The sequence below is a fragment of the Sorex araneus genome, chromosome X (genome assembly GCF_027595985.1).
Source record: "Sorex araneus isolate mSorAra2 chromosome X, mSorAra2.pri, whole genome shotgun sequence".
NCBI classification, from domain to species: domain Eukaryota; kingdom Metazoa; phylum Chordata; class Mammalia; order Eulipotyphla; family Soricidae; genus Sorex; species Sorex araneus.
Genome location: NC_073313.1, coordinates 132,144,102 through 132,168,274, shown reverse-complemented (window position 1 = coordinate 132,168,274; position 24,173 = coordinate 132,144,102). Strand labels below are relative to the sequence as shown.

The window sequence follows — 24,173 nt, the reverse complement described above, 5'->3', positions numbered from 1 at the left end:
GATAGATAGATAGATAGATAGATTTCCCTTTATCATGATGTGTCCAGGAATATGTTCACTCATGCGTGAGGCCTGAGTGTGTGGAAAACAGCATGGAGTGTTGTGGCCATTAGGTATTGGAGGTCGGTTGCCAGGCCTGGGTCCCTTGGGGCGGCGAGGGCTCTCACCCCCCCCCTCTGGGCACCCCTGGTGCAGAGTCCCGTGGCATGGTTATGGGGGCTTCATTTTATGCATTTTTCTGGGAGAAGCAGCTGTGAGTTCTGGAGGGTGGCCGATGAGGTAATTATCTGGCGCCGGCAGGAGGTGGCTTATGGCTTATGGGCAACTCCAAATTGCCACTTTGCCTCTGGCTGGACTTCCACAACTCGGAACCAAGTTCTCCAAGAAATTAAACCTCCAAAAGTTAGGTATGTCGGAACCATACCTGCAAACTACCACCACCTCCATCTTACAAGCTCATTTATCGGCCTTATCCAGAGACCCATAAATCTCTCTTGAAGGAGATCAAAAGCTGCAGTTAATCTCAGACCTGTGTAAGGCTGAACAGACCTCAGTCGTTTATAGGGGCTGGTGCCCACCCAAGCAGAACCCCCAGCAGCCGCTTGTTCCCACAAGCTAAACCGCCACTATGCCCCCGGCCAGACTCCACCAGAAGGTTGTATGACTGAAAACCCAATCATAAACAGCTTTGAAATGGTCTAACATGGTGATTCCAAAAAAATGGTGAGATATTAAAAAAATCTTTCTCCTCAAAGAAACATGGATTGGAAGTAATATTTATAATACGTTTGTTTGACAGATTTATATCAAAATATATGAAATCATCTTCAGCTCAGTAAAAACTCATATTTTCATGTGAATTGCCGAGGGTTGTATCCAGGTATTATACATGCAAAGCACACACTCTGCTACTGAATTACATCCATAGATCCCACATGCAAAAGATACAAACAGGTAAATCATCAAATATTTGTGAATTTGAAGTGAACACAAGTGATATTTAATATCTTTCGTCATCAGGAAAATACCCGAGCTGGGGAGATAGCTCAAGTGGTAGATCAGATGCCTAGAATGTGTGAAGCATGGATTTGAACCTTAGCACTCTGACCTCCAAGGGCAACTGGATATAACCACAGGTGTTTGGGAGCATCAAACTGTCAGATGCTGGGGTGGGTCCAGTTGGAGATGTAGCACTGCTAGATCAGGTTCTCTTGGGTATTCATCTACAAAATACCATTCTTACTTAATGAAGCTCCTTTGGGTATCTTTCATCTTTTCTCTTTGTTACTAAATTCTAGCTATATTTTTTCATCTTATAATCTCCAAGGAATCTCAAGGGATTAATCTCTCGCTGAGTACCAGTGGGGTCTCCCTGGTGGTCCCCAGCAGAGCAGCATTTTATCACCAGTCCTAAGAGAATTAAGATGTAAATTTTTTTCAGATCTCATCAGGGCATTTTTCTTTCTTTTTTTTATTAGTGAATAACCATGAGTTACAGTTACAAACTTATGAACTTTCATGTTTGCATTTTGTTTATATGCCTCCACCAGTGCCCAGTCCTCTCCACCAATGTTTCCAGTATTCCTCCCACCCTCCCACCCCATCCCCCCCACTCCACCCCACCTCTGTGGCAGGGCATTCCCTTTTGTTCTCTCTCTCCTTTTGGGTGTTGTGGTTTGCAACAGAGGCACTGTGTGGCCATCGTGTTTGGACTCTATTCTATTTTCAGCGCCCTTCTCCCATCTTGTGCGGGTCCTCAAACCACACTTTACCTGGTGTTCCCTTCTCTGTGCGAGCTGCCCCTTCCTCCAGCATGTGGGGCCAGCATACAAGACTTGGAGCCAACCTCCTGGTACTTATCTCTACTGTTCTTGGGTGTTATTCTCCTATTCTGTTATTTTTATTTTATATTCCACAGATGAGTGCGATCTTTCTATGTCTTTTTATCTTTCTGACTTATTTCACTTAGCATGATACTTTCCATGTTGATACACTTATATGCAAAGGTTATGACTTCATCTTTTCTAACAGCTGCATAGTATTCCATTGTGTACATGTACCTAAGTTTCTTTAACCAGTCATCTGTTCTCAGGCACTTGGTTTTTTTCCAGATTCTGGCTATTGTAAACAGTGCTGCAATGAACATTCGAGTGCAGATGTCATTTCGACTGTACTTTTTTGCCTCTCCGGGATATATTCCCAGAAATGGTATTGCTGGGTCAAATGGGAGCTCAATTTCTAATTTTTTGAGAAGCGACCATACTGTTTTCCAAAAGGGCTGAACCAGTCGGCATTCCCACCAGCAGTGTAGGAGGGTCCCTTTCTCCCCACATCCCTGCCAACAGTGGTTGCTTTTGTTCTTTTGATCTTGACCCATTACCATGCACAAAATTCAGATAAAAATGGATGAAAGACCTCAACATCAGACCACAATCCATAAGGTACATTGAAGACAAGGTTGGCAAAACTCTCCACGACATTGAAGCTATTGGTATATTCAAAGGTGGCATGCCACTGACCAACCAAGTGGAAACAGAGATAAACAAGTGGGACTATGTTAAACTAAGAAGCTTCTGCACTGCAAAAGATACAGTGACCAAAATACAAAGACAATCTCCAGAATGGGAACAAATATTCACCCAATACCCATCAGATAAGGGGCTGATATCAAGGATATACAAGGCACTGGTTGGAATCTAGAAGAAAACTCCCAACCCCATCAAAAATGGGGGATGGAAATGAACAGAAATTTTCTCAAGGAAGAAATATGAATGGCAAAAAGGCACATGAAAAAATGCTCTTCATCACTAATCAACGTCACTGTTCCGTCTACAGTGGTACATTTGTTACAGTCAGCTTACTCTGACACATCATTACCCGCACACCTCTGTATACACTAGTATTCACTCTTGGTGTACCAAGTATTCACTCTTACTACCATTGTTTCTCCTTATTCTCAATGTATGTTCCAAAATGCTCACAGATGCCTGCAACGATAAATAGCCCTGAACTCTACACACCTTGTTATTTCCTATGCATACTTATGATACAATTTAAACACTAAGCACAATAAGAAAATATAAATGATATTATAATTAAATTTTAGAATGTTTAAGATAATTATTTTATACTGTGTCTGCATTATAAATGTAGTCTGTAATTACATTAATATAATATAATTAGGATAATCATAAAACATTTGGCACTGTAGCACTGTCACTATCATCCCGTTGTTCATCAATTTGCTCAAGTGGGCACCAGTAATGTCTCCATTGTGAGACTTGTTACTGTTTTTGGCATACTGAATATGCCACGGGTAGCTTGCCAGACTGCCCTGCGGGCGGTATATTCTCGGTAGCTTGCAGGGCTCTATGAGAGGGATGGAGGAATTGAACCCAGGTCAGCCACGTGCAAGGCAAACGCCCTACCCACTGTGCTATCGCTCCAGTCTGACCTAGGTATTCATACAGAATAGTTGATGTATTTTTAAGTATTTGTGAAATGTGTTCAATTTTAAATGTTGGTTAATGTGTTACTATTTTAAAAATACATATTATTAACTCAGATTTTCTTTGAATTAGGTAACTGGAAAAAGAGCATATGCTACAAGCCAGCAAATTTATGAAGCAGTTCAATCAATGTGGGCCAAAAAATACAGCAACGAGTCTCTTCTTGAACCTAAAGCCAAAACCAAGGTAGAGTTTTAGAGGATCAAAATGAGAATTTTATTCTGATGTGCATTAGCTGATAATGGGAGTATTAGAAGTAAAGGAAAGAATGAAATGAGATGGAACACAAAAATATTTTCACATGCTCTAGTTTTGTAGGATAGTTTATCATTTTGATAAGATACTTATGAAAGAAACATCTTTTTGGTACACAGCTAGAAAGCTCTACTGAAACAGAAGTATCTGCTAAATCAACTCATGATCTGAAACACTCAGTACCTTTACCGGCAGAACTCAGCACGGAGACCAAGACCAAATCAGAATCCATGTCAGGTTTGTTTAGAATCATTCATCTTGCATTCATTGTTAATGTTGATTGTTAATGCTTTTAGAAATTTCATTTTGAATAATGTTTAATTATTATAATTAGTGCTTATGTGAATATGTGTTTGCTTCAAATGCATTTTGTCTTTATGTCATCTGTATTCCATATCTCCCTTTAAGTTATAAGGTACTTTAGGGCTTGGGGCTTGTATCATTTTACATAAATGTGAGTTTTCAATCGGGTTGAGGAAATGGCTTTTATGTCACAGATTTCTGTTCTATATTTTATTATTTTCTTCTACTTTGGGATCCATTTGTTGTTCTTAGTGTCTGAGTTTTGGAAGTTAGGTAATTAACTTTTGCTTTACTTTCCAGATGTAAGCCTAAATTTCTATGAAATTCTCTCTTAGTACTTACTTCTTTTCTGATATTTAGATCTTTTGACATTTTTGTCTTTATTGTTGTCCATTTCAAGGAATTTTTAGCACATTTTTAAAATTTCCTCTTTTTTTAAGACCCAGAATACTTTTTTTTAAATGAATCACTGTGAGATACAGTTACAGACTTACAAACTTTCCTGATTACCTTTCAGCTGTATAATGATCGAGTAACCATCCCTCCACCAGTACCCATTCTCCACCACCAGTGTTCCCAGTATCCCTCGTCCGCCCCACCCCCCACATCTGTGGCAGGCACATTCCCTTTTTCTCTCTGTCCTTTTGGGTGTTATGATTGCAATATGGGTACTAAGTGGTCATCATGTTCGGTCCATAGTCTACTTTCAGCACACATCTCCCATCCTGAGCGAGCCCTCCAGGCATCATTTACTTGGTAGTCCCTTCTCAGTCTCAGCTGCCTTTTATACACAATTATTCTTTAACAGTATGTTTCTAAGTTTCTAAATTTTGGAGATTTTCATAGTTTTCCATGCTTGATTTCTATCTTCATGATATAATGGTCTGAAAATAAATTTGATTTCTCTTTTTGACTTTGTGGATACTCTTTGTCTCAGCATATTCTTATGCTCTGTGTGCAATAGGGAATAATGTCCATAGTTTTTGGTAGGGAGGGTGGGTGGGGGAGTGTTCTACATGGGTCTTTTAGCCCCCATATTGGACTTTTGTTTCTTTAATAATGTTATATTTGGTTGATCTGTCCAGTCAGGTGAGTGGAATATTAAACTCACCCTCTATTACTGTGTTGCCATTGGTGTAGCTCCTCAGGTTTATTAGTAGAATTTTTATGAACTTTGCTTGCCCTTCACTTGGTGCATATATCCTGATAAGATTTAAGTATTATTTATATATTTGCCCCGTAACCAGTATGTAGTGCCTATTCCTATCTTAATTTCTTTCCCCTAAATATTATTTTCTTTATTTTTCGGTCTGATACAAGTATGGCTATACTGCTTTTTGCGGGTAGAGGGGCAGGGGCAAGGAAAACACTCAGCAGTGCCCAGGGCTTGCTCCTAGCTCTGAGCTCAGGGATCACTCCTGGTGTGGCTTGGAGGACTATACATGGTACCAGTATTGAACCTGGGTGGATTGTGTGCAGCTATGTGCAAAGTAAGCACCATATTCCATCAGTTGGGGCAAGTGTCAAGAATGAATCAGATGTGGCATATCTAAATTGGAAGCTAATCTCAACAGCCTTGAACAAAGAACTCCTTTGCCTTTTTATTAGGTACAACATCCATTTTACTCTTCTCTCTTATTACAGCATTCATAATGAGTTACTATATAAAACAATTATTAAACTGCTAGTGCAGGTGTGGGCATGGGGACAGAGGAGTAGATAAAAAAACAACCTTGAGACTCTGGGAATACTTTGCTTTTTTGGCAGGATTCTCCCTGCCAAGCTGTCTGTTTTACATCACCCGCTAGTCTGCTCAAGCCTGTATTCTCCATAGCAGGATATTTCCTGTTTATGCCTGTATTTAGCAGGACTTTTCCTGCCTAGACCCGTTGCTTCTCTAGCAATATAGGCCATTGCTTTTCTTATCTGAACACTTTCTGCTTAGGTCAATGCTTTTTCTTAAGCTTGCTTAACCCAGGATCCTGCCCACATCTTAGAGCCTGCATTCATGGGATGATTTCCCACAGGCAAAAAAGGTTGGATTTTGTTTTCTGATCCATTTGGCCACTCTGTGCCATTTTATGGAAGAGTTCAGTGCTCTTTCATATTTTGAGTAATAATTGATATGAAGAAGTCCGTTACCCTATATCTGTGAGGAGTTTGGTTGCTTATGCTATTTTTTTTTCTGTTTATATGGTGCTGGGCTGGAGCGATAGCACAGCAGGTAGGGTGTTTGCCTTGCACGCGGCCAACCCGGGTTCGAGTCCTCCGTCTCTCTCGGAGAGCCTGGCAATCTACCAAGACCATCCTGCCCGAGTGGCAGAGCCTGGCAAGCTCCCCATGGCATATTCGATATGCCAAAAACAGTAACAAGTCTCACTTTGTGTTCCTGGAGTGAACAGACACCACTGGTCTACCCTAGCACACGAGAGGGACGAATGAGATGTTACTGGTGCCTGCTCGAGCAAATTGATGAACAACGGGAAGACAGTGCTACAGTTATATATGTGCTATTCAGTCCTATGAGAGCTGGTTTAGATGCTACAAATTCCTTCAGTTTCTTTTTGTCTGAGAATGTTTTTATCCTTCTTTAAACTTTCTGGGTAGAGATTCTTGGTTGGAGTTTCTTTTCATTCAATATGTTTTTTCTAATTCTTTTTACATGTAGAGTTTATTTAGAGAAATCTGTGTATCTTAAAGTTTTTCCCTTGTATGTGAGATTTTGCTTCTCTCGCTGCTTTAAGAAGTCTGCCTCTGTATTTGGATCTTGACTTTTTGATCACAATATGTCCTGGTGTTTTCTTTGGGCTTACTTTGGTACTCTTTGGGGCCTCTTGAAATTCATGTGCTTTCATCTCCTTTTCCTCTCCATTTGGGATTCCTGTGATTCTGAAGTTGTTCTTCCTATACTTGTGAACAATATCTCATATTTGCTTCTGTTTTGCTCAGTCTCTTTCCATTGATTCTTTATTTTTTGGAGCTGCTATGTATCTTAAAATCACTGATTCAGTTTGTGCTTCATCTAGTTTTCTCCGGAGACTTTCTGTTTTATTCTTTTGTTCCTTTATTTCTGTTTGAATGAGTTCTTTAATTTTTTATGTCTCCGGTTTTTTAAATTCTCTATTCAATTATTTTTAGATGACTAAACACTGGTAAGATTATTACTCTGAAGTCTTCTTTGGCAGATTATAAAAGTCTAACATAATTGGAGATTTTCTGGAGTTTTGTCACCCTCTGTTGAGATGGTTGAGTTCCTTATTATATTGTTCCTGGTTCTCCATAGTCTGAGTGGCACATTTATTGCTTCTAGGCTTCTCTCAAAAGTGGATGTTGTTTTATTTACTCCCTGGGTCACTATGGGGTGGAAACCCCTGTTGGTCTATCTGTATTATCTGGAGTATGCAGCTATGGTTTTATTTTTCTTCTGTGGTGTGCCTCATGAATGACTTATTATTTTTACAATCCCCTTGGTAACTCTCACCCAGGGGTTCAGCTCTCCTGGATATTTCCTAGTCAGCAGTGCAGGGACAGGGCTCCTGTCTCTGGTTGCTCCAAGGACTTGTAAGACTCCAGGCTGGGGCCTCAGTGCTTAATTATGGATACTTGCTTTTCTGGGTAATTGGTTGTTGGGGCTTTGTTCTGGGTGGGGTCTTACAGGGCTTGCTCATTTCTGGCCATGCTGGAGCACTCACTCATGGGACCCTTTTGCTTCTGAAAGGTCGGTGATCTCTCTTTTTTTTTTTGCTTTTTGAGTCACACTTCGTGATGCACAGGGGTTACTCCTGGCTCTGCACTCAGGAATTACTCCTAGCAGTGCGCAGGGGACCATATGGGATGCTGAGAATTGAACCTGGGTCTGCCACGTACAAGGCAAACGCCCTAACTACTGTGCTATTGCTCCAGCCCCACTTAGAGCTTTCTTAATGAGAATTTGAAGATAACATCAGTCACATAAAGTAGTTGTTTATTGAACTAATAAACTGTTTTTCACTGAGCACACTTAGGGACTATATCACTTAGCTTGGGCGCCTAGTCATTACCACTATTTATCACCATACAGAATACATTGGGTGTGCTATTAATCACATCTTTGAATATGAATTTGGTTGTTTTTGATCATCTATATTCATTTATGGTGAAAACTATATTATTTTGTGTTTACAGATCTTAAATTTATAATTCATTCACCATGACCATGAAGTTTTTTAAATCTTGTTTTATTTTTTAAACTACAGTGAAATCTCTCACAGCCTAAAAGAATTAATATTCTTAAACCTCAGATGTTTGCAGACAGTGACCCTTGCGCCACATCTGCTCCACTACCTACTTTTGTACATTCTATAAGCCAAGAATAATTTCTATGTTAAGCCATCAAAGAAAAAGGAAAAAAATATGTGGCAAGTGAAAATTAAATGAAATTCAAATCTCAGTGTTCATAAATACAACTTATTGCAACAAAGACATCCTTACTCATTTCTGCATTGTCTGTGACCACATTTGATTATAGTGACAGAGTTGAGCAGTAGTAATGGAAATCTTATGATTTAAAGTAAAAAATAGTTTGGCCCATTGCAGAAAAATGCTTTGGGAGTCCTGATTTTGAATAATGATATGTGCCATACATCTGTAATCTAGAGGTCATGGGATTTGCTACATTTGTGAAATGCTCATAGCTGAGAACCTCTGTAGGGCAAAACTGAGTTCACTAGATTTTTAGTGCCAAGTAGAAATAAATTCATTAGTCTCTCCATGGGCATGAAGCTTGGTAGTGTCATACCTGAGGAACTGAGAGGAAACTGTGATGGACTGAATCTTGATAAAGCTGCAGTTTATTGGATTGAGATAATAAGAACTTGACCTTTTCTGAATAAGCAAGAGTTCCCTAACAGATAATAACTTCAGGAGTTTCTATGTTTTTTTTTCCCACACAGTACCAATCATATAAACAAAGTATTAGTCATGCAAAGAGGGTATATAAAGTGACTGTGTGTATGTTTAGTACCTGATAATATCCTGTACCATGTGCTCCCTCCCTACATCTTGCTGTAGTCCTGTAGGCCTCCAAGTGCCACTGGGTATGGCCTTGGGGACCCCTGCACCTCAGGTCCCCAACAGCACCATATTACCAGGACCTAGCTTTAAGCCCACTGGCCTAGTTATGAGCTGGGAATTACCCTTGGGTCCCCAGAATACTGCTTTGGAGGGCCTCACAGAAAGATAAAAAGCCAACTGGATATTCTAAACATGAAAATACACTACTTGAAAATTTGAGTCATTGTCTGTACAAATCAATAGCAAAAGGATGACAGTGACAGTCTATGTGTTTAGCCACAGACAGTATTCAAAAGAGGACAGAAGTATTGAGTTCAAATAAAGGTCAACAGATAATGGCCAGACTGAATCACACAGAATAAATAATGGGAAAAATCAAACGAAGTATGACAACAATATTTTGTAATGATCAGTTTCTTTGTTTGAATTGCTGTGACACTGGGTACTGGATATCATCCAAGTATTTTACAAATGGAATAAAGCTATTTTAGGGGAAGAGCGATAGGACAGCTGGTAAGGTGCTTGCCTTGCATGCAGCCAACTTGGATTCAATTCCTGGCACCCCATATGATCCTCCAAGCCTGCAAGGAGTGATCCCTGAAAACAAAGCCAACAGTAAGTAAGCCCTGAGCACAGATTGGTGTGCCCTCTTGCTTGACTTGTTAGTGAAAAATGTGTGTGCTGAGGCTGGAGCGATAGCACAACAGGTAGGACATTTACCTTGCATGCGCCAACCTGGGTTTGAATCCCAGCATCCCATATGGTCCCCCGAGCACCACCAGGAGTAATTCCTGAGTGCATGAGCCAGGAGTAACCCCTGTGCATCACCAGGTGTGACCCCCCCCAAAAAAAAATGTGTGCTTAGTTATCAATAAGTAGATACTGCCAAATGGTCCTTGAAACAATGACCCAGTGCTTTAAACATCTTTCTTTCCTGTTTGTTATATCAGCTTCTTATAAAATCTGCTAAAAATTACTTCAAGCAATACATGCTTTTATTAGAAATTAACAGTGTTAAGTGAAGTGTAGTGGCTCAGGAGATAAAGTTTTTTTATTGTTACTTTGTTTGGGGGCCACACTGGGTGATGCTCAGTAGTTACTCCTGGCTCCGCACTTAAGAATCACTCCTGCCAAGACCCGCCTCTCCCCTGCGAGCAAGCCAGCCAGGCGTGTAAGTGCGCTGCGCGCCTGTCCGTGTGGCCCCTCTTGCCGCTGGACCCGCCCGCATATCACCCTGCCTGCTGCCCAAAACCCGCCTTTCCCCAGCGAGCCAGCCAGCCTGGTGTGTGAGCGCACCATGCGCCCGTCCGCGCCGCCCCTCTCGCCACTGGACCCGCCTGCCGATAGCCCTGCCTGGGCACCCATTGTCCCTGCCTGCTGCCCAAGACCTGCCTCTCCCCGTCCAGCCAGGTGTGAATGCGCCCCACACCACATCACAAAAGGTTACTGGGGGCTGGGCTTGTATCTTGGGGGGCGTGGCTTGCAAGGGGGAGTGACCTCCTGCCAGAGTTATTTTTTTTTTTTTTGCTTTTTGGGTCACACCCAGCGATGCTCAGGGGTTACTCCTGGCTCTGCACTCAGGAATTACTCCTGGCGGTGCTTGGGGGACCATATGGGATGCCAGGGATCGAACCCGGGTCGGCCGCGTGCAAGGCAAACGCCCTACCCGCTGTGCTATCGCTCCGGCCCCGTGCCAGAGTTATTTAAACCTGCACAAACCCTGCATAAAGAGAGAATAGCCTTAAAACTTCATGAGAGGCCCCACATAAAATAGAAAGAACGCCTGAGAGTAAGGAAGTATCCTAGAATAGGAACAAAGCTATCATCATAAACTTAGCTCATCCAGAATCCCTTCTACAGCGAAAGACAATAGGGATAGACAACTACAAGGTGTCAACCCTATACTTCCCTAAGAATATGAAGAAGCAGTGAAAATCCCCTCCACGAAGAGAGGATGAAGAAAAGATTCCGGAAGCCTCAACAGGGATTACCCACATATATGACCTCTCAGACAAAGAATTCAGAGAGGAAATCTTAAAGAGTTTCCACATACTGCAAGCAACCATGGAAAGACATCCAATAAATTAAGGGAGGATATAAATGAAGCATTGGAATGGTTCTCCAAAAAAATGCAGGAAGAAATGAGAGCAGAAATCTCAAAGCTACGAACAGAAGTCACACAAATTAAGGAATCGATAGATGAATTCAAAATCTCAGTAGGTGCACTCAACAGTATAATGGATATAGCCAAAGACAGAATCAGTGAACTTGAAGATGAGCTGCAGAAAGCATACAGACAACAACAACTAATGGCAAAAAGACCTCAAAATGGCTCTAGAGCGAATGAGAATCATTGGGGATGATTTCAAGAGGAACAACATAAGAATCATTGGGGTACCAGAAGCACAGGGAAATAACCCCAATGAAAAAAACAGTTAAAGACATTATTGCTAAGAAATTTCCAGAGCTGGAGAACGCAGGCATCCAGATCCAAAGAGCCCGAAGAGTACCCAAAAAGGGACCCAAATAAGAAGACTCCAAGGCACATCATACTCAGAATGATGGATGCAGTGGATAGAGACACAGTTCTGCAAGCAGCAAGGTCAAAGAAGGAAATCACATATAAAGGAGCACCCCTTAGATTTACAGCAGACCTATCAGAGGAAACCCTCCAAATCCGAAGACAATGGTGGGACATAGTGAAAAAACTCAACGAAATGAACGCTTCACCAAGAATACTTTATCTGGCTAAATTCACACTCAAACTCGAAGGAACCATACACTACTTCACAGATAAACAAAATCTCAGGAATTTCATAGACTCAAAACCAAACTTAAAAGAAGGAATAAAGGGGCTATTGTAAGACAAGGAAACACCCTGCAAGAACAACAAACTCCACAGAAAGATGACACATAGCCCCATGACAATAATCTCTCTCAATGTCAATGGCCAAAATGCACCAATTAAAAGACACAAAGTGGTAAAATGGATCTGGAAACTAAACGCAACATCCTGCTGCCTGCAAGAAACACACCTGAAGTGTCAGAGCAAACACAGACTCAAAGTCAAAACAATCCTGCAGGCAAACAAGTCTCTCAAAAAAGCTGGGGTGGCCATCCTAGTATCCGACAACATAGATTTCAGGTTGAAATAGATTAGAAGGGACAGCGAAGGTCACTTTTTATTTATCAAGGGATATGTACAACAGGAAGAAATCACACTCTTAGAAGTATACACACCTAATGAGCGACCGGCTAAATACGTAATACAACTCCTAGCAGACTTTAAGGAGGACATTGCTAGCAGCACAATAGTAGTCAGAGACTTCAACACCGCCTTATCACCTCTGGATAGATCGACAAGAATAAAACTCACCAAGGAAATACTGACTCTGAAGGAAGAAATAGAAGAGAGAGGCCTAATAGACCTATACAGGGCTTTACACCCCAAAAAGAAAGAATACACATTCTTTTCCAGTGTACATGGAACATTTTCCAAAATAGAACATGTACTGGGCCACAAAACATACCTCAATAGAATCGGAAAAATAGAAATTGTATCAACTATCTTCTCAGACCACGATGCGCTGAAGATAGAAGCTAACCACACACAGATGCAGAGAATCAAAGCAAATACCTGGAAATTAAACAGCTCAGTGGTGAACAATGAGTGGGTCAGGAAGAAAACCAAGGAAGAAATCAAGAGATACCTCAAAACAAACGAGAATGAAGACACGAGCTACCAAAACATATAGGACGCAGCTAAAGCAGTGTTAAGGGAAAAATTTATAGCTCTGCAAGCATTCCTTAGGAAGGAAGAAAGGGCCTACACAGAGAGCTTAACTTCACAGCTCAAGGCCTTAGGAAAGGACCAGAAAAAGGAACCGAAACCAGACCGAAGGAAAGAAATAATAAAACTTAGAGCAGAAATTAATGACATGGAAACACAGAAAACAATGTGAAAGGTGAATGAAACCAAGAGCTGGTTCTTTGAGAAAAAGACAAGATTGATAACCCGCTAGCAAGACTCAAAGAAAAAGAGAGAGAGAACCCTAATAAACCAAACCTGGAAAGAAAAGGGGGACAACACAACAGAAATCAATGAAATTCAAAACATCATCAGAGACTACTTTGAAAGTCTGTATGCCATGAAACAAGAGAACCTAGAAGAAATGGATGAATTCCTTGACTTCTACAATCTCGCAAGACTGAACCAAGAAGACTTGGAATACCTAAATAGACCCCTTAATATCAAGGAAATCAAAGCTGTAATGAAAAGTCTCCCCAAAAACAAAAGCCCATTTTCAGATGGATTCACTGGCAAATTCTTCCAAACATTTAAAGAAGACCTGTAGCCAGTTCTCCTCAAGTTTTTCCAGAAAATTGAAAAACAGGAACTCTCCCAAATAGTTTCTATAAAGCACATATCTCCCTAACACCAAAAGCAAACAAAGACACCACTAAGAAAGAAAATAATAGACCAATATCCCTGATGAACACCAATGCAAAGATCCTCAACAAAATAGTAGCAAATAGGATCCAACAATTCATCAAGAAGATCATACACCATGACCAAGTGGGATTAATCCTGGGGATGCAAGGATGGTTTAACATTCGGAAATCAATCAACACAATCCATCATATCAAGAAAAGTAAAGATAAAAACCATATGATCATATCAATTGATGCAGAAAAAGCATTTGACAAGATCCAACATCCGTTCATTAAGGAAACTCTCACCAAAATGGGTTTTGGAGGAACTTTCCTCAAGATAGTCAAAGCCATCTACCACAAACCTATGGCAAGCTTTATCCTCAATGGGGAAAAACTAAGGACCTTTCCTCTAAGATCAGGGAGAAGACAAGGATGCCCACTCTCGCCACTTCTGTTCAATATAGTACTGGAAGTGCTTTCAATAGCTCTTAGGCAAGAAAAAGATATGAAGGGCATCCAGATAGTAAAGGAAGAAATCAAACTCTTACTATTAGTAGAATATGATACTATATCTAGAGAAGTCTAATGCGTCTACTAAGAAACTCTTAGAAACAGTAGACTTATACAGTAAAGTTGCAGGCTACAAAATCAATACCCAAAAATCCATGGCATTCCTATACACAAACAATGAGGCAGAGGAAAGGGACATGAAAAAAGCAATCCCATTCACAGTCGTGCCCCAGAAAATCAATCAGCTTAACCAAGGAAGTAAAAGACCTCTACAAAGAAAACTATAAAACGCTACTCCATGAAATAAAAGAGGACATGAGGAAATGGAAACATATACAATGCTCATGGATAGGGAGAATCAATGTTGTCAAAATGGCAATACTCCCCAAAGCATTATATTGATTCAACACGATCCCTATAAGGATACCCATGACATTCTTCAAAGAAATGCATCAAGCAATCCTGCAATTCATATGGAACAACAAATGCACACGAATTGCTAAAACAATTCTTGGGTAAAAGATGATGGGAGGCATCACCCTCCCCAACCTTAAACTTTACTACAAAGCGGTAACAATCAATACAGCATGGTACTGGAACAAAGGCAGAGCCGCAGACCAATGGAACAGGGTGGAATATCCCTACACACAACCCCAGATGTATGATCATCTAATCTTTGATAAGGGAGCAAGAAATATGAAGTGGAACAAGGAAAGCCTCTTTAACAAATGGCGCTGGCAAAACTGGACAACTACGTGTGAAAGAATGGGCTTAGACCTCGACCTGACACCATGTACAAAAGTCAGATCTAAATGGAATAAAGACCTCAACATCAGACCACAAACCATAAGGTACATTGAAGACAAGGTTGGCAAAACCCTCCACAGTATTGAAGCTACAGTATCTTCAAAGATGACATGCAACTAACCAACCAAGAGGAAACAGAGATACAAATGGGACTACATTAAACGAAGAAGCTTCTGCAAGGCAAATGATATAACTCTACAAGAAGAAAACATCCATCCCCATCAGAAAATGGGGCGAAGATATGAACAGAAACTTTCCCAAGGAAGAGATACAAATGGCCAAAAGGCACATAAAAAAATGCTGCACATTACTAATCATCAGGGAGATGCAGATCAAAACAATCATGAGATACCACCTCACACCACAGAGAATGGCACACATCCAAAAGAACAAAAGCAACCACTGTTGGAGAGGATGTGGGGAGAACGGGACCCTTCTACACTGCTGGTGGGAATGTCGACTGGTTCAACCTTTTTTGGGAAACAATATGGACGCTTCTCAAAAAATTAGAAATTGAGCTCCCATTTGACCCAGAAATACCACTACTGGGAATATACCCCAGAGAAGCAAAAACGTATAGTTGAAATGACATCAGCACTTATATGTTCATCGCAGCACTGTTTACAATAGCCAGAATCTGGAATAAACCCGAGTGTTCTAGAACAGTTGACTGGTTAAAGAAATTTCGATACATCTATACAATGGAATACTATGCAGCTGTTAGAAAAAATGAAATCATGAACTTTGCATATAATTGGAACAACATGGAAAGTATCATGCTAAGTGAAATGAGTCAGAATGAGAGGGACAGACATAGAAAGATTGCACTCATCTGTGAAATATAAAATAACAGAGTAGGAGCCTTTTATCCAAGAGTAGTAGAAATAAGTACCAGGAGGTTGGCTCCATGGCTTGGAAGCTGGTCTCACATGCTGTGGAAAAAGGCAGTTCAGATAGAGAAGGGAACACCAAGTGAAATGTGGTTGGAGATTCCTCGCGGGAAGGGAGATGCGTGCTGAAAGTAGACTAGAGACTGAACGCAATGGCCACTCAATACCCCTATTGCAAACCACAACACCCGATTGGAGAGAGAGATCAAAAGGGAATACCCTGCCACAGAGGCAAAGTGGGGTGGGGGGGGAGATGGAATTGGGGGTTGGAGAGATACTGGGTTTATTGGTAGTGGAGAATGGGCACTGCTGGAGGGATGTGTTTGCGAACATTGTATGAGGGAAAAACAAGCTCGAAAATGTGTAAATCTGTATCTGTTCCCTCATGGTGACTCACTAATTAAACCATAAAAAAATTGAATCTAACGTTGTGTTGCCTCAATAAAAAGATTTTGATAATCAGGAAAAAAAAGAATCACTCCTGGCAGTGCAACATGGACCACATGGGTTGCCAAGGTTTGAAACTGGGTAGGCCACTTGCAAAGCAAGCACCTTAGCGTTGTACTATTCAACCCCACCGAGAGTGGATATTTCAGAAGGTTTTTATTTTTTTTATTCAATTTGAGAACTGATTTACAAGGTTATTGAATTACTGATAGTTGACTTTTAGGCATATAATATTTCACCATTCCTACCACCAGAAAGATAAAGAGCCCTTGAATCATTAACCAGATTAAGAAATTCCCCAGTTGAAAGATGCAATCTTTATTTACTCCATAAAATATTACGTGGATCTTTCTTAAAAGACAAAAATCAGATAACATAGGCTAGGTAGTTCTGATCTAGAGGGGGATTCATATAACCCTTCATTCTTTTTCCCCAAAAAAGAAATTTAGTCTGAGAATTATAAGACAGAATTTTCAGAGGTGAAGCCTCTACTAGCAGGTAGATTATAGGAAAAGATCGATAGGGGATTTTGATGTATATTCCTCTCATATATAATGTTTCACAAATGTGGTGGATAAATTAAAAATTTCAAAAACTGTGGCTCCAGGGTTTAATCCCCAGAACTCCATGTGATCCCCAAAGCACCTCCAGGAGTCATGCCTGAGGAGATCACTCTGTTAATTATCACAAACCTGACCCAGGACTAAGGTCTGAGTGCCATTGGGTATGGCCCCAAAACAAAGCAAAACAATAGAAACCTCTGAATCAATGTTGAGACAGGAAGATAAAGGAAAGGGGGCTTTCAAAAGTGTTTGATCTGAATCTTTGACCAGAGTATGACAAGAATATAAATTATCTAGGAGTTATAAAAATTAAAACTATGTGTGTTTTAAGTAATTATGTGCATTTATACTTATACAGAGATACTTATTTATCATATGCGTTTACCTAAACTTTACCAAACTTATACCAATAGTTTGATATCATACTACTTTTTACTTGTATCGAGCAATAGCTTCCATCAGGGGGCAGTAAAGATACATTTGAGAAATAGGCTGATTTGTAACTTTTTAAAAAAATTTTAATGAATCACTGTGAGATACAGTTACAGACTTACAAACTTTTGTGATTATGTTTCAGTCATACAATGATCAAGTACCCATCCCTCCACCAGTGCCCATTCTCCACCACCAATGTTCCCAATACCCTTCCCTTCAACGCCCCTGCCCTGCCTCTATGGCAGGCACATTCCCTTTTACTCTCTCTCTCTCCTTTTTTTAAGTGCTACAGACCCCTTCTCAAGATGTTTTTAAATGTATAAAATGAATAGTAAGACATAAGTTTCATTGAATATATTAAACAGTGCAAAATAGTACATATAATAAAACTTGTAGTTTTTATGTAGTAGTAAGTTTTAGATACCTTTCTGGTAATATCCTGTCTCTATTCCTCTGAGATATACTACTCAAGGATGTATAAACTAACCTTTTCTTATAAGATGATAATCCAAAAAAATGGGCATTTTGTGTGTCAGGGTTAGCGTCTCCAACACAGTCTCTATCGTGGGGGATATCCAGTACTTAATTTCAGTATTAATTAGGAGGATTTGAATTATGGACTACTCTAAGTCCCCAGTTGTTTTCATTGCAGGTTTTGCTCCTGAACACCCCACTGTAGCAAGTTCACATGAAGTTTTTTACTATCCAGTACAAATGAAAGTTATATTCACCAATATTGGGCAACCTTCTAAGTGTATAGTAGCATTATGTCCAGAACCAATGTACATGCCTTAAATAAATTTAATGATAAATGATGCATGCCAATAGTTTTGGTCCATTCAGTGTTGCTCACACCTTCATGTTGTAAAATAAACGTTAGTTGTGAAGCAAAAAAAAGCATGCAGTGCCTGTAAACATAAAAAGAGTTTCTGCCTATTTTACATGCTGGATGAGTTGTTGATTTCTACTTGCATAATTTTGTTGAGGATCTTTGCATCTGTGTTTAAACGGAATATTGGGCAGTAATTCTCTCTTTTTTTTTTTTTTTTTTTTTTTTTTTTTGCTTTTTGGGTCACACCCGGCAATGCACAGGGGTCACTCCTGGCTCACGCACTCAGGAATCACCCCTGGTGGTGCTCAGGGGACCATATGGGATGCTGGGATTCGAACCCGGGTCGGCCGCGTGCAAGGCAAACGCCCTACCCGCTGTGCTATCACTTCAGCCCCAAGTAATTCTCTTTTTTGTGGTGTCTCTGACTTGTTTTGGTAACAAGGGTGATATTTGCCGCATAGGTCTCTTTGGAAGTGTTTCTGTTTCTTTAATGTCCTGGAAACATTTTTAAAGGATTGACAGTTGGTCCTCTTTAAAGGTTTGAAAGAATTTGCTAGTGATTCCATCTGGGCCTGGATTTTTTTCCCCACACTTTGTTTAAAAACTGTGATTTACAAAGTTTCTCATGATGGTTTGTTACAGGAATCCAATATTCCAACACCAACCCTACCACCACTGTTACCTTACCTCTACCACTGTTTCATTTTCACAACCACCCCCCACACCTGTACCCTTAGCAGGCCCACCATAATTTATTTTATATTGCTTGTTACCAGTAAATGACTAACAGAATAATAAAAAGTATTTCCTTAGAAAAAATTATTGAAAACTATTGTATCTCATCATGGTTACATTAAGTCCCTATCTGAGGGATTACTAAAATGTTACATGTTAAGCCTTTTGTGTTAATTACTTTGTTAATGAAGATTGGTTGGTTTCCACATTACATCTCATCCAATTTGGTATACTACTACTGGACTGCCACTGCTGTAAAGTTCAGAGATGTTTCATTGCAGGTGCATGTTCCAGGAAATTCAGAGTTTTTAACTGGATATTCCAGCAGGAGTTGAATTTTTAACTGGACTCTAAGAAATTTTCATGGCTTGTTGATTTCCTTTGAGATGTATTAGTCTCTAGAGAGTTGGGGGAAGACTTTTCATAACCATTTTAATTTCCTCGATAATGATAGGTGTGTTCATGTATTCCCAATCTAGTTTCAGCATTGGGAGGTTATAGGAATCTAGAAATTTCTTTAATACTTCTAGGTTCTCTAGTGTCGTGATATAAAGATTCTCAAGGTAATCTTTGATGATCCTTTTAATTTCTGTGGTTTCTGTCTTTTGTTCATTCCTGATTTGGTTTATTAGGATTCTCTCTCATTGTGAGTCTTGCTAGTGTTTTACTGATCTTGTTTATTTTTCCAAAGAATCAGCTCTTCGTTTCATTGATATTTTGGATTGTTTTTCTGATTCCTGTTCATTAATTTCTACTCCAAGTTTTATTTTCTTCCTCGTGGCTGGTATGGGCTCCTTTTGTTGGCCATTTTCCAAGATCTTAAGCTGTGAAACCAAATTTGCTGGGGAGGGGGGGTCCTCCCTGATGAATGCTTTCAGAGCTATAAACTTTACTTTTAGCACAGTGTTCCACAGTGTTCCACAAGTTCTCGTAGGTCATATCCTTATTCTGTTGGTTTCCAGAAATCTTTTGATTGCATCATTTGTATCCTCTCTAATCCACTGGTTGTTCAGTAGCTGGCTGTTTAATTTCCAGGTGTTTGATTTGATTCTCCATTTCTGTATGTGATTAATTTCTATATTTCAGTGCCTCATGTTCTGAAAAGAAAGTTGATACAATTTCTGTCCTCTTAATATTATGGAGCTATGATTTGTGGCCCAGCATGTGATCTCTCTTAAAGAATGTCGTGTAAGCACTGGAGAAGAATGTGCATTCAGGTTTTGGGGAATGAAAGCCATGTGTGTGTGTATGTATTTCTATCTAATTATAAGTGAAATATTATATATATATATATTATATACTAGACCCCTCTCTTTCACTTATCCCTGGGCATAGTATTCTTAGTGAATACTAATTAATTTTACTGCTTTTAAAACTATATCCCACTATCGACTTTGGACCCAGAAGCTTTCATTTGATAGGTCTACTGTAAATCTAAGACTGCTCCTTTGTCTGTAAATTCTTTCTTTGGTCTTATTGCTTTCAGCATTGTATCTCAATCTATGGTTTTCTTAATGCTGATTATAATATGTCATGAAGTCTTTTAATTAGAGTCTCTTACTGGTACCCTTTGGGCTTCTTGTATCTGGATGCCTGCATTCTGTAACTCTGCTATATTTTCAGCAATGATGTCTTTGACTGTTACTTCCTCATTTGGGTTGTCTTCCTGTCCCTCTGGACTTTGATGATTCTTATGCTGTGCCACTTGATTTCATCTCATAGTTCTCTTTAGCCCTTGCATTATTTTGAGATCTTTTTTCCATCTTCTTCTGTTGCCTGGATGCTTTCTGCCGTTCATCTTCTAGTTCATTGAGTCTGTCTTCAACTGTTGTCATTCTTGAGGGCATCCAATTGAGTTTTTTGTTTCATGTGGTTATTCCCTTTTGAGGTTTCAGAGCTCCTATTTCCATCTATTTGTGATGGTGTTCTGTACTTTTTCCTCATGGTGCCTGTGGTAATCTGGAGGTGTTCTTTCCAATATGCCAATATACTATCAGCGACCCCTCCATCACTGCCATGGAGCATTCTGGGAGGAGCTCAGTTAGTGGTGGTTTCTTCTTTCTCCCTCAAGGATATTCCCTTCCACTTTGGTGTTCTTGTGTGAAGCCTCTTGCTCTCATTTATGGAATGTGTTCCTTGACCTGAACTTACTGTTACTTTTTATTAGGTTTGTATTGTTTATTGTGACTCACCATTACTTTTGTGGGTTTTGAGAAAATGTTGATTGGAGTAGGGTCAAATGCACTATTTGGCCTAATGTGTTTAGGGTAGCCAGCCTGCCCTGGTGAGAGTTCTGTTTAAGAACCAATTTGTGACTCTTATGGGATACAGTGGATAAATTGGTGAGTCATCCACTCAAAACCCAGGCCCACCGATGATCTGACCTGTTGGATGAGCCAGGCATTAGGGCATGCAGCACCCATCTCAGTGTGTGGGTTTGAAATTACTTCCATTTGCTGGCACGCAGGGTAAATCTTTCAGCTGAGTCATGTGTTTTTAGCTCCTAGCAGCATGGAAAACCATGCCTACTGCTAGTCTGTAGTTTCTCTATCTCACAAAATTGAAATTTTCTTATTTGTGAAAGTGGGTGATATAAACACCCACATCATCTTGCTATTTTGAGATAATGCAAGAAATAGCATATTTTGCCAGGCATGCAATGCATTTATCAAAATCACCATTTATCAATATCACACAATTCCAAATCCAAGATTTTATTGATTGTAAATCCTCTTCTTATGCAATCCATTTTATGCAGTCTTACATGGGGGTGATTTATTCTCACTTCCTTTAAGTAATCTCATGTGGTCTGTAAAATAAAGCCTGATTTGGTATCTCGTACTTGATTGATTAGCTCTTCATCCTCAGTCTTCTTAGCAATGTTAATTTAATCATCTTTCCCTCAAAAACTCAGTATTTCCAAAGGATTATTTCTTAGACCTCTTCTCCAATACTCCAGATTATTTTATATAATCCCCTAGTTTAAAAGTCCGTAGGCTAGAATCATAAAATAACAGTCCAGGCATTTAATAGACTCTATGAACTAATATTTCTAGCTGCTTATTCAATATCTATACTCGCATATCTCATGAGTGATATAAATTTAGCACATCTAAAACATAACACTTCATTTTCCACCTAGCAAATGAATAGTTACAAAGGACAAGAAGTGGGTAGCATGGTTGGGAGACACTTAGAGAAAAACCTTGACCAAGTTTTTGGAGGGACTGAGTTGACTACAATGCACAAATATAGTTCAACATGTTTTTATTATCTCAGTATATGTGAACTCAATTCTTTTAGTTTTTCAACTTAAGCTCTTATATAACATATTCAGTCCTTTAGGAAATCCTATCCATTTTATGTTCAGAAGTTATCTGGGACCCAGTCCACTACTACTACCCTAATTAAAGGGCATTGGCACTTCTCCAAAACTTCCCAACACGGCTTCTGCATTTCTTCTCTTATAATCTCCTCTCCCAGTGGCGTAGAGTAATTATTTTAAAATATAGCTTCATGGCATTCCTCTGCCCAAAACTATCCAGCAACTTATTTGACTTAAAGAGAAATCTTACCGTGGCTCTTTGTGCCCTCTGTTATCTTTCTGATCATGTCTGCTATCACTCTCACTGTACCCATCATCACATTTTGCTTATTCTGTTCCAGCCATTATTGGCCATTTTGTGTTTCCTTAGATAATGTCTTGGTTCTGTTATGCTTACTGTTGGCTCATTCTGTATGGCAAATCCCTCAGATACATTCTCACTTACATTAGTCTTTGCCCAGATACCACCTTTTCAGGAGACTTATATTTTAAAATCAGATCTCTCCTGACCTATATATGCCCCTCTCTTATTTTCCCCATTAAACTACCATCTGTTATGTCTTTTACTTAATTTGTCTGTTTCACCCAGCTTTAATGTTATGTCCATGCTAGCAGAGACTTTCTTTTATCTGTCTTGCTGTTGCATTTCCAGTACCAATTTATTACATCAGTAATCTGTACTTCTATTTTGTTTTTTTTTATTTATTTTATTGAATCACCATATGGAAAGTTACAAAGTTCTCAGGCTTATGTCTCAGTTATACAATGCTTAAACACCTGTCCTTTTACCAGTGCCCATATTCCACCACCAAAAGAAAAAGTACACCTCCCACCCCCCACCCCCCACCCCCACCTGCATAACTGATAAAATTCATTCCATTTTCTCTTTACCTTGATTACATTCCATATTTCAACACAAAACTCACTATTGTTGTTGGGGTTTCAACACAGAACTCACTATTCCTCTTGGAGTTTATTCCCCCGAAATATGGCCCTATTGACAAGGAAACATTTGATAATTAGTTCTCCACTAATGAGAATGAAGAGATATAAGGTCACGTGGCCGTGTTAGCGGCCGCGTGGTTTAGGATTTCTGTGTTTTAGTAATTAAGTAATCTGTACTTCTATTTTGATACTTTATCAGGTGCTGCAAAGTTCGTGCCTGACCCCAAGCTCATGGATCACGGGCAGTCCTCTCCAGAAGATGTAGATATGTACAGCACAAGAAGCTGAAGTAGTCTGCAGAGAAAATCACAAGATGTGTGAAGTTGCAAGTACTGATGAAAAAATCATGTAGCTGGTAGCTGTCATGAATAGTATACTTTAAACCAAATGTTCCTTTGCATCTTCTAATACTATGTAGTATGTGTGACTAATTACATGAGTGACTAAAACACAAACTGAATAAAATCTAAATGCATTAAATTATGATAAAGGTAGAGGAAAAAGTATAAGATAGAGTTGATGGCTTTTAAGGGTATTTAAAAATAGTAAATACATTTTACACCAATGAGCCTGAATTATATATACATATATATGTATACATATACACATATATATGTATGTGTGTGTGTTTGTATTTCTTTAGATTTTCTAGAGTAATGTTACCTAAATTTGAAGACATCTGGGTATATAGTAAAAGGATGCTTTACATTTCCTGACATATGTGCCCTTTTTCATGATTCAGTGGTAGAATAAAATATCTCTATTTTGTGTCTCTTGGACCCGGCTTTGTCTGTTTATTTCCCTTAGTTTTACCACCTCTTAAATGTCAAAAAACACCTCTAAATATTAAAGAGGACCATATACTCCTTACTAATCCTTCTGCTGGTTCCTAGGTAGTTTCTTATTCTGTTACCCAGGAGAGGTATTATAAGCCTTTTATTCTCAAACCTGCCAATAATGATTATATACCCTATCAAGAGCTTCTTAAATACTTTCCACTAGCAACCCCTTTTCACCTGATGAAAGTTTATGTGACCCTGGTATTATAGGTATACAAATCAAACATTCATCATGCTGCCCCTATGTTCAATTTGTAGTGCCCTATGATCCAGTTTGAGATACTTGATGTAG

General features: G+C 39.5%; 1 protein-coding gene across 3 annotated transcripts in view; it reads left to right on the top strand.

Moving 5' to 3' along the window:
* Positions 1-23,821, top strand: part of APOOL (apolipoprotein O like) — a 72,059-nt gene extending 48,238 nt beyond the window's left edge. For all 3 annotated transcript variants that reach the window (XM_055120885.1, XM_055120884.1, XM_055120886.1), the window contains 3 exons: positions 3,582-3,695; positions 3,884-4,001; positions 23,242-23,821. In XM_055120885.1, the coding sequence (XP_054976860.1) occupies positions 3,582-3,695; positions 3,884-4,001; positions 23,242-23,330 (321 nt within the window). In that variant the 3' untranslated portion in view covers positions 23,331-23,821. The remainder of the gene's footprint in view (positions 1-3,581; positions 3,696-3,883; positions 4,002-23,241) is intronic.
* Positions 23,822-24,173: the final 352 nt, after the last annotated feature.